Source organism: Manduca sexta, unplaced genomic scaffold (assembly GCF_014839805.1).
Source record: "Manduca sexta isolate Smith_Timp_Sample1 unplaced genomic scaffold, JHU_Msex_v1.0 HiC_scaffold_238, whole genome shotgun sequence".
Taxonomy (NCBI): domain Eukaryota; kingdom Metazoa; phylum Arthropoda; class Insecta; order Lepidoptera; family Sphingidae; genus Manduca; species Manduca sexta.
In genome coordinates, this window is record NW_023593338.1 from 1 (window position 1) to 17,780 (window position 17,780).

Genomic DNA, 17,780 nt, shown 5'->3' on the forward strand with positions numbered 1-17,780 from the left:
TGCGCATGACGCGGTCCATACTCGAACAGTCCTGGTGGAGTAACTCAGCGCCCTCTACTAAGAAACGGGTTATCGACGGCATCATCTGTAATTTTTGGTAATATATTTTACATGCAGCTTTAACAACGGATATCAAAAAATAAAATAAAATAGGTGTCAACGTTTCAGAAAATACATATTACAATTTATAGCTATTCTATTAAAATATATTTATTTAAATTAAAAAATATTGGTTAAGCCCACATTTTAAATTCTGCAATTTAAGAAAACGCTTACCTTTTTAATCATAATTTCTAACAAGTCTACGATTTTATTCTTGACAGTATCAATTGCATTGGCGATTACATTCTGTAATGTTTCCTTACATCTGTAACAAAAAAAATATTTGTCTAAAGAAAAAAAATTGCACATAAGTAAAAACACTTGTAAAAATCTGCAAAAGGTCAGTTTATAATAAACAGAGAGTTAATAAAAACTATAAAATAAGAATACGACAAAAAAAAGTGTTCGAATTTCAAACAGCTATTACCTCTGCGCCTCAATCGGTGATCTGGCCTCACACATTTTCTGTATGATCTCTTCCATTCCGAGTTCTTCCACAAAAGGCTCTAAGCTTTGCCGCACGTAATCGATATTGTTGATCGCCACACACCACTCGTTGGTCACTTCAAACCGTTCTTCAAACACATTGCTTACCGTTCCAACGCTGTCGACGCGATTCGCCATCTTATCTGAATAGAACACGCAGCACCGGCAGATGTCCTGCAAATGATATTGCTTTTAATAGATTTACTTTGTTACATTTTACCTTATAGATGTAAGATATAGTAAGTTATTTCTTTGACATTATAAAAATTTCACATGGAAAATAACTTTTATACATTGAACCTTGAATTAGGCTAAATACTAAATTAAAACAACTCTTCAAAAATACTTACATCAATAATTTTAGCCACGAAAGTGTAGCACCCTTCGACATCAGGCCACGCTAACTGCTGCCAGAATATTTTAATTTGGTAGAATATCGCCAAAGTGTCGACACCAGAGCTACTATACTTCACGTTAGTGTCAACTGGCACTAGATTGTCTAGATCTACGGCCTTTTCAATGCGCACAAGGGCTTTGTAGGCGGCGATGTCGAGCCACTGCGCCACGCCGCCGAAGAACCATGAGTGGAACTTCGATATCGCGTAGGAACTCCATTCAGTCTCATTTAAACCTTGCCCTAACCTGAGAAATGTTAATTTAAAATTACATCATTGAAATAAAATAGGTAAGTGGTTAAGTCATATTGTTTTTGTAATTAAAACATACATGGAATAGAGAATGATATAATAATCGATATAATTAACATTAAGAAACATAATAGCGCGAGTTCGCAATCCATTACTTTACAACAAAGTCAGCTCACGTTAAGTCACGATCACTGCCTAGTCTTTACAATAAAGTTTATCAAATAACATTCGATACTCACATCAAAAACCTCTGCAACGCTAAATACAGTTCGAATAATGTTGTGCCCATCGCCAAGGGTTCGTTGGACACTTGCGGTGCCCCAAGCCCGGTCTGCCCATTGATACCGCCGGCTAAATGCACACTATTAGTCGAACCTTCGTTGTATTGCAACCTTTTCAGACTCTTACACACTTCTATCACGTCTGGTTCCACTAAAGATGCAATTTTGCTTTCATATAAACCATACAATGCTTTCGTGTAGGGGAAGTTCATTATTCTGGAAAGAAATGTAAGTATGACAACACTCATCAAAACGCCATTGCTTTGTGACATTAGTGAAGAAATTTTTGTGGTTACTACACTAGTTACAGTTCTGCCTGTCTTCGAAAAATGCAGGTGTGAGGTAATGTCACGTTAAAATTATTCTGAAATACTTACTCAATAAAAACTCTGTCGTAGAACTCGACAGCCCTTTGCAAATCGGAGCGCACCAACTGTATAACCCTTATTAAATGCTGAAGCCTTGCCTCTTCCGTGTTGTCCTTACACTCGTTATTATCCAATATGTGGACAAACCAATCTGATGCACCTTGGATAACCGCCTGATTTAATACTTCGTATACATTCAACGTTGATCCATCGTGCCTTAACCATCCATACAAGTTTTCTGGGAACAAGTTCACTGTCTCCGGTACGTCCAAAACTGACAATTTGTATAGGATCTTAAGTACTTCTCTTAAGGTCTTCATAACGTTTTTGTCCCCGGCGGTTTTTCCTCAGTTTTCGGATGTGGCTGTAGCACATTGGAAGGAGTTTTTTAGCGCCGTCCCAGAATAGCTTAACATCCTCTTCAGAGACGAGACCTTAAAAACAAAAAATATAATTCAAATATAATTTAAATATATCACAATAATATTACGACCAGAGTGATAATATATTGTCATGTAGCAAAATAAGAAATAAAATGATAGAATCACTACAAGGTACAACTACTCACCAGATTGCAAAGGTTTTGTGATTTTGTCAAGCAACTCGTTGAAGAGGGTGAAGCTGAGAGGATGGTCGACGGTGACTGCGCAGTACACAGACCACTGCACCAAACAACTGTCCAGTGGCGTAAGCCCGCTCTGAGCGATATGCTGCGTCAGAATCGCCTCTGCAGGGCCACTGAAGTTACCGTTCCACCAGTAATGCGCAACCTACAGACAAAAGTCACCATTACAGCCAAAATATGACCAGTCCTATTCTTACCCGAGGGTAACAAGAGAATATTAAGAAATTAATTTAATTTTGTAAACTTTATATTTGGCAGACAAATTAAAATATTAAATAAATTTCGAAAAATGCACTACGAACTTAATTCTTACAATTAATTTATTTAACGACTTTTAGAGTGAGGTGAAAATGTAAGAAAGCACTAAAAATATTTTTAATTCATTTATTCTCTAAATGTCATCAACCACACGACTAGGTACAAATATATTTTCACAAATAAAACCGTACGCATTAAGACTCCTAGGTAGGTACTATAAAAATATATCAGTATGGAAATGTTTCACATTCAACAAAACTCTTTACTGTACCAGTGATATATGTAGGTTAGCATCATAATATGATGATGAAAGCTCGCCTGTTTCTAGTTTATTACTATTGGTCTTTATGTTTGTTTTCAATATCACTGGCAGTTCATAAAACATTTCATGACGGAAATAAAAATTTGAAAAGAGATCAAATTAGAATAAAGGTAGGTCATAACTAATCATAATCTATGGACATGATTTATAGCAACTTGTTGAAAAATCTATAAAAATATTACAATACGAACTCTAGCTATAACTCTACCTATCCGTTAAACCTAACCCATTAAACCGATTTTGATGAAATTTGAATAGTAAGCTTGAACCTAAAGAACGAGGCTATTTTTATCTATACTATTATATAAAGCTGAAGAGTTTGTTTGTTTGTTTGAACGCGCTAATCTCAGGAACTACCGGTCCAAACTGAAAAATTCTTTTTGCTTTGGATAGCCCTTTATTCGTGGAGTGCTATAGGCTATATATCATCACGCTATACCCAATAGGAGCGGGGCAGTAATGGCTAATCTCAGGAACTACCGGTCCAAACTGAAAAATTCTTTTTGCGTTGGATAGCCCTTTATTCGTGGAGTGCTATTGGCTATATATCATCACGCTATACCCAATAGGAGCGGGGCAGTAATGGTTAATCTCAGGAACTACCGGTCCAAACTGAAAAATTCTTTTTGCGTTGGATAGCTCTTTGTTCGTGGAGAGCTATAGGCTATATATCATATACGCTATATTCAATAGGAGCGGAGCAGTAATGGCTAATCTCAGGAACTACCGATTCGAACTGAAAAAATATTTTTGTGTTGAATAGTCCTTTGTGGAGTGCTCAAAGTTATATATCATCACGCTATGACCAATAGGAGCGGAGCAGTAATGGCTAATCTCAGGAACTACCGGTTTCAACTGAAAAATCGTTTTGTGTTGGATAGCCCTTTATTTGTGGACCGCTATAAGCTATATATCATCACGCTATGACCAATAGGAGCGGAGCAGTAATGGCTAATCTCAGGAACTACCGGTTTGAACTGAAAAAATCTTTTTGTGTTGGATAGCCCTTTGTTCCTGGAGTGCTATAGGCTATATATCATCATGCTATAACCAATAGGAGCGGAGCAGTAATGAAACATGTTGCAAAAACGGGGAAAATTATGAGTTTTGAGAGCTTCCGTTGCCTGCGCTGCGTAAACGGTTAAAGTTATGCAACAATGATGTATGACGGGATTGTTTCACTTAAAAGTTCTAAATAATATAACAAAGTCCCCAGCTGCATCTGTCTGCCTTAACGTGTTAAACTCAAAAACTACCTAACGTATTAAGATGAAATTTGGTATGGAGACAGTTTGAGACCCTGGGAAGAACATAGGCTCCCGGAAACTACTATTTTATAACGGAAGACTTTAGCCTGAAAAACTTTATAACGCGGGCGGAGCCGCGAGCAAAAGCTCGTAATTAAATAAAATCATTGTAAAATATGCCGTATGCAATAAATCATCATGACTATTAATAAACTTCCAATTAGCTGAATCACTTGTCATGGCTAACATATTTTAACTTTTAATGCCTATGATACGTGTCTAAGGCGTGTCTAAATAAAACTATTGGTAACACTAAAAGCTTGGTTCTTATTGTAACGAATGTGAATGAAAATGAACTCATTGTTATTTTAAGTCGTTCATGGAATGCTAGGATTATATTTCTTTCCGTCACCTGTCTCGTCAATCTTCTATTTTAAGAGGTTTCTCATGAGTCCATTATTATAAGCTGCTCGTTATAGAATATAATACTATAAATTATATAATACTATGCCATAAATTCGTAACACATCATTTATGGATTGAAAATATCAATGTGTAATAAGTATAGTCGGGTTATGAAAAAACTAAATTAAGACGAATACTGCGCTTGTGAAAAAGGTTCCTTAATATAATTAATTCCTTTCTTGGATCTTGTAATAGCTACATATTAAGTATTTAGTACATAAACAAGATTACCTTAGAGTTTTCAAGTTCATGCAGCAATAGTATCCTTAGTAAATGCCTGTGTTCCTGTGCTGCCACCTGGTTGTTCTTCTGGGATGAGAAACTAAGCCGTGTTTTGATCACGCCCTGCTTGCGAAGCTTACTTTTCTTGTTCAAACTGTACCAAGTGTTCAACCCGCTTGCTGGGATTGACTGAAATATACAATGGTAGGTAAATAGATAGGTTTACTAGGCGACTGTGAAGAATAATATATCTATAGTTTTTGTTGATCGTAAATACGGGACTCTATGCCGTAAATTTGCTTTATCTTTCTTTTACGTGTGATCCAGGCAATATATTTTTATATATTATGTTTAAATATCGAAACTAAAAACGTAAACGACATTTATTTTTTCTTTCCTGCACTACATTCCAATTCACGTCAGACTTTACGGAGTTAAAGGCGAGAAGCGATCTTTAGTTGTCGGTTAAGAGGTAAATATGGTTTATTTCAAGCAACGAAGGTGAAGACAGGGCGGTAACGACTCACCTTGATTAGAATATTCGTGGTACCGATGAGCTCATTGTCATGCTTTCCAGTTGAAGCTGTGATGACGATCTCCTTCATTAATTTCCTAAAACCTTTAACACCTTTTACGTCCATTATCTTCGTCATTTTTTCTTTCACCGTTTCCGCTGGATCAAAATCCCTGGAAAAATTTGTGCATTATGAATCAAACCATATGATACAACTTATGCAAATTGATAAAAACTGCTCAATTGTTTTAAATGAGCAGAAGACCTATATAATATGTCCGTCCGGATTCCACCGTCAATTATGATCTCGACTTACCATACTTTCCAAAAAATTATTGAATCTTCTTGGAAATTTCCTGGCATGGGCCTGAAATAAAAAACATTTGAGATAAGTTTTGATGTTTCACACTAACGTTTGACGCGTCAGAACCGATTTGCTAGCACTTTCAAGTGTAAATATTATAAAATGTAACAGTACCTACATATGAAGGCTGTCTTTAAGTTTTGTTTATTACTTTACTACTTTCGTTTTTAACAAATTTTTTGTAGGCTTGGTCACACTGTGCTCTGATACAAAAAAACGTAGCATTTCCAACCGCTTTAAATCTTCGAAATGTTCTACATTACCCACCAAAAGCAACAAGAAACATAAAACTATAACCATTTATAATTTTACCGACACACTTAATTATGTTTTTATTTTCGCTGAGCAAGTGCGGCGGTCACTGACCCGCATACCTCATTTTTTTGTTTGCTTCCGTCACGTGCGAACAACCTGTGGTGTGCTAAACAAAATCTTAGTAGGTCACGTGAAAAATGTAAATAAATAAAACAAGCTAGATTTCAAAGAACACGTCCATTTAACCCTACTTATTCAGACTTTTTGGTGCTTCCATTTCCTCTTTATCTAGAAATGCTACATATTTCAATTTACGTACGGTTTTGGAATTCTTCGCTGCTCCCTAATTAATACAAAATAAAAATAAAAATAAAATAAATACTTTATTTATCACGTAGGCGAACAAAGTTGCACTTATGATACGTCAAAACAAAGAATAAGAATAATTATTATTTCTAAACAACTATTAAAATTACTTATATAACTATGAACATTTTAAATTAGGGATAAAGTTTATACAAAAGACAAGGTACAAACCGAAGTAATCAGCTCGGGCTGGCAAGTAGGGGGAAATAGAAGGGTAACGCGTCGCGATCCTCACCGGCGAGGACATGAGCCCTAGCCTAGCTAACCTACCAGCCTTTCACTGGCTACAACCTACTTATTACTTTGACTGTGACTATTTTTATCAAGCAAACTCACGATGTATCTTATTTACACTCAATTATTAGAACACCATTAAATACCTTAAAACACTTAAGTTAATAATACTTACAATGAAAAATGCTCCTCCCAGACCGGATTCAGTGTGCCAGATTTCACAGACGTGTTGTAACGATGAGCCGAATTCGACATCAGATAAATGGTAACGAATGGATCACTCAGCCCCGTAGGATCTTTGGGCACAAGATCTCTGGCTTCCACAATCTCTACATTCAACATCAGCTCTGGTGGTTCCTTGGCCTCAGCCATCGTGAACAGTTCTGTGTGCTTGTCGTTGGATATTTTAAATGCCTCTTGAACGTAGGACAGCATCGCATCCTGTTCCACGTCGCACTTCACGTCACATCCCCCCACATTGTGCAGAATTTCATAAAGAATTTCCAAGTAAAGCTCATCGATCTGAAAAACCCCTCCATTCATTAATAAAACAAGGAAAATAACATCAAGCAATTATTCTAGTAATGCAACATAACATTCATTAAATTATATAACCATAGTTATTTTATCAGGAATGGAAAATGATGACGATCAAATGACATTAATATGCATAAAATCATTTGCCAGGAAATAAGATCGACAAATAATAATATAAACAAATGATTATGCAAAAAACATATTGTATCACTTCCTCCACGTTCTTAATAATAGTTATGTATGGAATAATTTATCAAAACTTATAGAGAAACTGTAATAATAAATGCTATTTTAACATATTTTTTTAAAATTACGTACTGATGAATCATAATAATATCGCAATTTCATAAACCAATAACCAAATAAAAGAACACGACAACTACTGCAGTGCTGTTACAAGACCAACTGAATGAATCATGTCATCAAAGTATGGGGTGTCGAACACCACCGGAACCAAAACGAAAACGCGACTAACTTCGAACGACGTTTCATAAACTAGGTGAGTATGTTTGCACCTACCCTTACAATGTGGTGGGGTTAGTGCGCCGCCGTGGGAACCATATCGATCTGATCGCCTGGACATGGTTTTGATTAGTCGCGTGCTTGCTCACGATCTATCTACTATTGTATTTGTTTAAAAGGTGAAAAATTGCCTTAGAACTGTTCCATTCGGCAATGAATTATTCATCGCCGAATAGAATCTATATTCCACGATTAAGATCGTAGAGATCTCCCACCAATTAAACTATTTTGACATATTTGATTGCGAAAATGCCAAATTTAATTTGCATCATGAATGTTCTTGTGTATTTCATACCCTAATCCACTCGTGTAAAATATATTATTTCATCCGATCATTCCTAAAGTCTTCCCAATTAATATATTTGTCATGTTTATAACATACAAAAATTACGCCCACGGATCCCTTTCAAAGTGTGAGTTCAACTAACAAGAATTACTATTATATCATTCCTTAATTTAACTTTAAAAATATACAAACACTACAGGCAATTTTGGCACGATTGATAGTTAAAGTTATAATTTATCCAATTAAAGATTTTATAAAAATATAAAATTATGAACACGCGTAATTGAATAAACATTATCACAAAAAAAAATAACAAACCAACAGTACACACGGTCATAGACTGTATCATGAGGCTGGTCTGTCTCTCCAGTAACTCTTTCTTCACGCCCCTGAACCTGGTGCGAAGGGTTCCCGTATTACTCATTTTGTTATGTCACAACACAGCGACTAGAGACACTTGCGTACTACACACAATTCCTTTGCCAAGAAAACATAACCCATAACACATTTTCACTCTCGCGCAACTAAACACGCAAACTTCCACACGCACGGAAATTATTCATGGTGGAGAATCCACCAAACAGAATGAATGTGGGGAGAGCTGGCAATGCACTGGCGAAGTTCGGCCGGGACTCGAGATTCAACCCGCACTGCCGCCAAAATCTATTTTTGCAAAGCGCCGCCAACGAAGACTAATGCGATCTCAGCTAAATAATAAAAAAAAAGAATTATCCAAAATATTTTAAAACACCACAGACGGTCGGACTGGAACAACATTTTTAGAGTGACTTCCTGCGACGACAGCTTTTTAACTTATGATTAAATAATCATTTTACAAGCAGAACTTTAAAAATAATCCAATGTTTCGTAATTGCTACGGTTCATCCCCCCTGTGGTTAAACCAATATTTTACAAGAGGATAAACTATTAGTCACTGGTAATGTATTTGCTAATGGACAATTTTGATTTATGGCCCTGTTCAATTACTAAATATTAAATGAATAACAGTACATTATGAAAAGTTTTATTGATACAATATAATGATAGTAAATTATGTCAGACTGTGCAGAAATGTTTCAATGCAGTATTTAGTACCGCCTACTACCTTTTACATAAGCTCATACTGTAAATATGTTTGCAGTGCACTGTGCAGTAAGCAGACTACAAAATCGGCTGAATTATGCATTCTATTATACTAACCAGAGGCATGGTAATATAATTCATAATATAGCACTTTCTGATCAACGTTCGTACAACAGCTATTCAATTTCCTTATTTCTTTAGTTTTCCTTCCAACGGAGCACGTCTCACATTTAACTCTTACTCAGATGATGTTTATTGTAAATTTAAGTAGTGTTTCGAAACGTGTATACTGTATAGTTACATCCAAGGTTCCCCGTTCGTCAGTCTACTGAGCAACAAGCGTTTGAAACGATTTATTTACTTTATAAACCACGTACGTTTACATTATCCTAGAACGGAAACTACTGTTTTACATTAAAGGTAATTTACGCGAACATACTTCAATAAGCACTTTGTAACGATAAGAATGATATCCATGTAATGGCATCTGGTACAAGCACTAAAGGAGTTAAGTACTTAGCTTCGTTAAGAACCATTAATATCAGATACGGCGATAAAAGCACTTGATGACCAATGTTTGGAGCCGAGCTAGTCTGGTTTTTTGATGATTACAAAACGGCATATTATAATAATGAATATTTAACAAATTTTAACAGGCAGATACATATTTAAGAAAAAATAATATGGGGGTCATTATCCGAGCAATAGAAGCCAAACAACAGTTTTCATTCTTTTCTGTTTGATTTTTGTACATACATCACGCAAGAAATACTGCATAGAATTGAATTCATTTTGCACAGATATATTGCTAGAGGTCTTACTTAAAATATAAGCTCCATTTTATCCCGAGACTTGTATCCCGAGACACTTTTATACGCGAACGAATCTAGTAACATAGGTAATAAGTATATGAAATATCAACATATGAAAATATATTTTTTTTACAAATAAAATCAATATGAGTATGAGCATTGCATGAGCAGTAAAATATTACATCCATTGAGATGGTTTAATAAGGAAATAATTCAATTATGTATTTTTTTCTAGTTTCCACGTCGCATGCATAAAATGCAAACAATTCTCAAGAAGTCTTATATAAATTCGTAAAACAGGTACTTATATGAAAGTGAAAGAATATCGAGGACCAAAAGAAGAAAGGAGGCGAGGTCAATATATTTGTGTCTTTATGAGCATTAAATAACTTGTTCTTCTAATTGATCCTATCACGCAGACAATTAAATCAAATTATAAGTATCACAGTTACAGAAATAAAATTGACAATGATGCAACGGGGATTTTTCAGGACTACTGTTAGGTCAGTAACCTATATTCTTTGCAAGTGAAAAGACTGAAGTAAATTCAGGGACTTTACTACGCCCGATTTAATAATTAAGTCGAAATTAGCACAAATTAATGAACCGTTGCATTGGCAGATAGCTGCAATATGAACTTCCCCTTATCCTGTTATAGTTACGTATAAGCGTTTGATTCACGTATGCATTTGATAGATTCCAGAACATGAACGTAATCAGACAAATTACCATACGCGTACAATTACGTTCTGTTCGGTCTGGTTTAGATTATTTGAACGTCTGAGTACTAGGTTTAACATAGACTATTAAAAGAATTAGTACATACCTACTTTTCGATACATATTAATTTAATATTTCAGACATACATCAATCTATATTATGATATTAGGTTTGAAATCGAAAGGCCATAAAAATTATTATTTGATCGAAGTTTCCTTAACTCATGCGTATATTATTAGTTACTACTACAATACCATGTTTCGTAACCCAATTTAAATTTAAAACCAATGAATATTTTATTAAAATTCAAACAACTGCAAAACCTTTACCCCTTAGAATATTGATAAGATAGTAAGATTGCGATTAATTATCAAAAAACCTTGAACAGAGATATTAGCTAAAGGGGAATAACATTGGAAAGCGAAACATTCAACAGCGGTCATTCAGAACAACCTTGGCGAGGAAGTTGACAAAATAATCTGAAGAAGAGGTAAAAGAGTTGGCAGCATGCCACGATAAAAAACGAGAGCTGCGCCGGCGCACACTGCGCTGTTCACCAGACGTGCATCAAAAACAACTAACAAACGTCATAACTTGAGTCCATGAAATATGCATGAATATTTATGGTGTGCACGCAAGGGAATCTTTTGTTCCAATACGATGTTGATTTATTATTAGATAGACGTATCACAGGAATATTAAAAAGATTCGCACCTACTGCGTACATGAGTGTATCTCTTCCCTTCGCTGCTTTACAATTAAGACATTCCTTTGGAATCGAGCCCACAAAACAGACGGTTAACACCGCATTACAATGCGGCAAACGCTAATAAAATCAATTTGCTAAAAATAAGTTACCTCAATGTCTAGTTCAGTCAACAAGTTAACACACCTAACCTGGTATTCACCTAAAAATAAATTAGATGTCGAAACAAACGACGAACCACCGCTCTTAAGTGTGAATGCAATCAATATTCACATCAATGAATGAAATGTTTGTAAACTTTTACACCCGCATAGCTATTAAAATGCATGTTAAAAGTAGGACATGATACCGAAATGGACATGGTGGGCCAACTATAAACAAAATTGATTTTATTTATTTTTTTTATTTTTATTAAACGTATTCCAAGAATGTAGTTACCTACTTACATATTATCTTACTTTTAATGTAAAAATATTCCATTAAGCACTACAATTTTTAATCGGAACGACATAATAAATCCATCCTACCTTAGCAATAGTAAAACCTGTAAAAATCGCACGGTTCTGATATTTGGACTAGATTTTGTTATAATCACGTACAATGGTTTCAATAATTTACTTAATTGTTTTAAATTAAGGAGGCTACCAAGAACTTAGCAAAAACAACATTTTCCCACGGCGAATCTGTAAATTGTAATATTAACTCTAAATATTATCAACCAACAAAATAAAATTTAAATACTTGTCGATGCATTTCGTTATATCATAACTAAATGGGTATACATATGTGATAAGATATTCAATTTTAATTTACAACTTTAATCTCTTTAACTCGATGGTGAATTTGCAAGCAAATGATAAAACAAGACTTACATTCCATCCAACGGCTTCCACATAACGATCAATCTTTTCGTGCTCATCAGGTTCGGAATCAGTATCCAATAAGGTTTCATTTCCACTGTCGGAATCTCTGGTTACACTACGGATTTCTCCTTGGAGTTCTGCCTCCGTTCTTTGCTCGCCATCCTGCACTTCGACTTCTTTTAAAGGAGCTAAAGGTGTTGCCTCTTCTAGGGCAGCTCTTTGCGATGCCTGCTTCAAAATCGAACCAAACTTCTCAAAGAAACTGTCGTCTACTTCTTGTATCCTGTAAAAAAGAAACATTTTGTATTTAGGCATAATAGGCATTATGAGACTAACAAACTGACAAGGTGACCAGCGCAGTGCAGTACCAGACAGTGCTTCTTAGGTAGTTCAAATGCGGATGGTGTTTCTATAGTTATAGACAATTATAATACTCATCATTAGGCGAGCGGCTTACCCTTATAATTCGTATCAGATAAAAAAGTAGGTTAACATATTATTATTCTTAAGGTTTTACTATAAATCGATGAACAGGCTTCGGCAAATTATACTAAACAATAATGTCAATTAACAAACATTGTCCCGCCTATAAGTTCACTTGTTTTTAACTACGAAGGATAACGACTCCCCACTGCTCACAGATTTTGTTACATATTTTTGAATATATTATTGTCAGTGTAATACAATTTCTGTAAGTCATACAAATGAGCAGGTAAGTAGCTATTTATAAATAAAAGACAACATTTGCAGTTAACACTTTAATTATCATTCCAACAATAAGTAAAAAAAAGATTTCCTTATTTCTTATGAGAACCTCCTCGTGAGAAATAAATATATCCTTTTTAGAATAGAATTTTGTGTACATACAACTAATAAATTCAATAATATACGCTATATTCATCGCACAAGTGTTTAACAAATACCTATGTGAAGCATGCACCGCCTACAACAAATTTATCTTTGATTTTTAATTCCAATCCTAAGGGAGCTTTTTACACTTATTTAGAATGTGTTTGATGTATAAAATGCACAGATGTAGTAAAGATTAAAGACCCAATATTCAATTTTGCATTTAATCAAACCTTCCTACTGGAGTGTCTGAAGAGGAAGATATAATGTGCCTCCATGTTGTAATATATTGAGACATCCTGCATTCTATTCCAATGTCGGACAATAAGTTTTGAGTTTTTATATACAATTTAGGACATTGGATCTCCCAGAAAGTTGATATCAGATGGTCAATTGTAAAAACTAAAGAATACATTATCAAACTTTCATGTTTATGCATTGTATGTGTCTCATGACAATGGCACAGATAGTTAGAAGAATATAGGAACTCCAAGCAAATGTAAGTTCATGAACCTTTTCATATACTTGTTACATTTTTTAAACAAAATACAATAAATAACAGAGGTTTGAAATTTCTAATTGCAGCAATCTTTCCAGCAGCTGCTCGAGTGCAATGGCTATTTAGTAATAATTACACTCAAAATGTCAGTTATACATATAATATTATAGACTACATTTTGAAAAGAACATCAAAACACATACTACCAATCTAACAAGGATTGTGTTTAAAGGACCAAATCAATATCTTAATGATCAGCAGAATTTCTAAAATGACTAGTTGCAACAGAGTAAAGTATACATTATAAAGCAGCGATAGCCTAGTTGGTTGTGGAACGGACTGCCAAGACGAATGTCCGCAGGTTCAAATCCAAAAGGCACACACCTCTGACTTTTCTAAAAATCATGTGTGTATTCTTTGTGAATTATCGCTTGCTTTAATGATGAAGGAAAACATCGTGAGGAAACCTGTAAACACGGGTGTGTGAAGTCTACCAATCCGCACTAGGCCAGCATGGTGAACTAAGGCCTAATCCCTCTCAGTGGAAGAGGAGGCCTGTGCCCAACAATGGGACAGTATATAATACAGGGCTGATATTAAAAAAAGTATACATTAGAGTAAATAAAATACAATGGTCTGTCTTAGGGTTTCAGTATTGCCTCTTCATGTGGATATAACAATTACAAGCTTTTGTAACACAAATTCACAATTTAGTTGTGATAAATATAAATTATTGCACAAACCATCTATTATGGCAAGATAAGTTGATTATTACACATTATCGTAATTGTAATACCTATTTTACAAATGTTCTAAGTAATATTTAACTCTATAATCACAATTCACTGGAAGACTGGAATGATTTGACAAGATACAGTTATTCTAATATATTACAAAGATAAATATAAAATAGCCACAATCAATGTATATTCCTACTATGTTTGTTTTGCAATAATTATCCTAAATTGAAAAAGTTATAATATTTGAAGGTAACATATAAAATGCAACTTATTTATTAAATAACATATAAAACAAAACATATTTAGACTTATTGTTATAGATAACATTTGGTAACAATTAAAAGATGCCTCATAAAAGAAACCATAGCCTCATAGACAATACAGCTTCTTATTTATCTAAACCAGACATCAAAGTGTATTTTATGTCAGTATATTCTTCAACCCCATGTAAACTGCCCTCTGCCTATACCAGACTCCTTAATACCACCAAATGCAGGCTCTGCAGCTGATAATATTCCATCATTTATTGCCACCATTCCAAACTCGAGTTTTTGTGACATCCTAAAAGCCTGGCCCAAGTCTTTGGTAAGAACATAAGAAGCTAGGCCACTTCTGGTGCTATTGGCAATCTTCAAAGCCTCAGCTTCATTTTTAAATTTTAGACAAGTTGCAACAGGCCCAAATATCTCCTCTGTGAATATGTTCATATCGGGTTTCACATTTATAAGGAGAGTAGACTCATAAAATTTGTTGCCAAGTTCAGTGGCAAACTTGCCACCTGCAAGAACTTTTGCACCTTTAGATACAGCATCATCCACAAGACCAGAAACCTTCTTGGCTTTGTTCCAGAGTTGACATAAAGAGGGCCACAAGTCACTCCCTCCTTTGTTGCCCAGGTCTAGAATACATTTACTGCCAATTCTTGCCTTAAATTCTTTTACAAATTTATCATACACATCCTCATGTATAAGGAACCTATTGGCTCCAATGCAGGCCTGACCGTTGTTTCTGAATTTTGCCAACATGGCTTGATCTACAGCATGTTCAATGTCAGCACTCGCAAAAACAATAAATGGTGCATTGCCACCTAATTCTAATGCAACTCTCTTAACACCCTTAGCTGCAAAGTCCGTGCAATATTTTACCAACATGTGTTGAGCCAGTGAATGATATACAACCAACGCTGTGGTCTTCACACATAACTTGGCCAACAGCTGGGGCATTCTTCCTACTGGCAGTAACCACGTTAATCACACCTTTGGGCACTCCAGCCTGATGAGCCAATTCAGCTGCAGCTAGAGCAGACAGTGGGGTATCTTCAGATGGTTTAATAACACAAGTGCATCCTGCAGCCATGAGGGCACCAACTTTCCTCGTAATCATAGCGAAAGGGAAGTTCCATGGAGTAATAACAGACACAACTCCAAGAGGCTGCCTCGTCAATAATATTTGTTTGTTAGGCCAAGGACTCGGGATAATTTCTCCATTGATGTGTCTGGCTGTATCAGCAAACCACCTCAAGGAAAAATTGCCATAAAGCCACGTCACCCCTGGACTCAGATAAAGGCTTTCCAGACTCGGCTGTTATTACTTGGGCCAAGTCTTCAGAATTCTTCTCACACAAATCGAACCATTTTCTTAAAATGCGAGATCGTTCTTTGGCTGTTGTGTCTCTCCATGTCTGAAAAGTATTAGCAGCGACCTGTACTGCATGCTTAGTATCGTGAGCGTCCATATCCGGGATTTCTGTTATTACACTATCGTTAGCCGGGTTGGTCACCGGAAACAGTACTTTACTCTGCGATTGCACCCATTGTCCATTGATGTAAGCTTGTTTTCAACAAATGCATGCGCCTACATTGGGTGATGTATAATTTGTAATTTTTTGATATACTTGTACGCAATAAATCCATATTAATGGAACAATCCGTATCCGCTGTAATGTATGCTCTACAACGGCAAGCGGTTGACGCAATGGAATTGATCACGTTATATCACAGTTATTTATTGCTGAGATAACAGTTAAACACGTCGCTTCAATTGACGTGCAGAAACTTTGTTGAAATTAAATATTATGTTTTATTTACTGTAGTAGATAACAGTAGTTCATTTATAATAATTGGACAAAAATAATTTACGGCCGGCTACCTAGTCCGTATATTGACGTTTTTGTCTTTTGACATTGACGTTTACGTAGATAACACTTAACGTTTCATTTCACACAATATCTTTTCTTCATTTCCATTGTAGTTTATCAAGACATTTTATATTATAATAAAATATTATTAACTAAGTTTTACTGGCGACTTCGCCCGCGTGAACACTCTATCCGATATAAATATCCTGCTATAACAAATATTCCTTATTTAATTGTTTAACTAAAATTGTTGGTTACCAACTGATTTGATTTTTTTGGTTTGATAAAATTTACAATATGGTCATACTGACCATATTGTAAATTAATCATAAATTATGGTCAATCAAAAATATAATTGTATTTGTAGTTTTACGGGCGTCTATCCACCATTAAATCGGGCGTTTATAGGTACTTTTAGCTAGAGAGAAATGCCGCTCAATTTCTATAAACTATAGTACTTATAATGAAATAAATAACATGATGTACAACATTTAACACATTTCTTATAATGTTTTTAAACACGAAAATATATATTTAACTTACAAAAAAAAAATTACGAACTACATATAAAATCTTCGCGTTCTATAAAGAAGCAACCACGCCGCAGTTACCACCAGAGAAAAACGGACAAGAAACTCTAGTGTTTAAAATCACTGAAAAAAACTACAGTGCATGATATAAAGGATGTTACTCTTAGCGTCCACACTGCCAATAACAGAAATTAACAAAATCGAAGAGTGACGTTCAGCACCAAGCAAGTCGTATGGCATCTGGTTTCAAACTTCTACAGGCAACGGCAATCGATAACAATGTTTTTTGTTTTTCAAAAGATATGTAACATTACTTTATGTATATACTAACACGGCAACATATACTAACAATAATTAATAACATTTTGATATCAGATGTTGCTGAGTACCAAACACTTGGAAACGTTGCTCCACAGAAAGTTACTGCGGTGTGGATGCACCTTAAACCGTATTCGACATTTATGAAATTGTCGCCTCTTGAACGCAACAGCGAACACATCTAATGTATCGTGTAGTTGTAGTTGTATGTAGCTCTATGCCTAATATGGCATTTACATTTCGATGATGGCGTTACACTTGTCTATGCGTATGTGTTGAGAGTAATCACATGTCTACTCCTTGGGGCATCTATATCACATTTCTCATATAAATAAAACTTAAATGCAAAAGTGCATAATATGTCTGTTATGTACTCACAACAGGTATAATATTATGCACCAATCCAATAAATCAAGATTTAA

General features: G+C 35.1%; 2 protein-coding genes across 2 annotated transcripts; both read right to left on the minus strand.

The window, feature by feature from the left end:
* Positions 1–10: 10 nt before the first annotated feature.
* LOC119188421 (protein unc-13 homolog 4B-like) lies at positions 11–12,624 on the minus strand (the record flags this gene model as incomplete). The annotated part of the gene is given in 13 exon segments (XM_037445951.1): positions 11–85; positions 277–367; positions 530–762; positions 939–1,230; positions 1,475–1,732; positions 1,894–2,223; positions 2,225–2,318; positions 2,453–2,654; positions 5,033–5,212; positions 5,551–5,725; positions 5,854–5,904; positions 6,932–7,278; positions 12,295–12,624. Coding segments are annotated over 13 exon segments (2,643 nt in total), but the record flags the coding sequence as incomplete, so codon positions are not given.
* Positions 12,625–14,268: 1,644 nt separating this feature from the next.
* LOC115444032 (glutarate-semialdehyde dehydrogenase) lies at positions 14,269–16,562 on the minus strand. Its single transcript, XM_030169651.2, is given in 5 exon segments — positions 14,269–14,834; positions 14,836–15,491; positions 15,493–15,909; positions 15,911–16,208; positions 16,210–16,562. Coding segments are annotated over 5 exon segments (1,521 nt in total). The 5' UTR covers positions 16,287–16,562; the 3' UTR covers positions 14,269–14,761.
* Between the last annotated feature and the right edge of the window lie 1,218 nt (positions 16,563–17,780).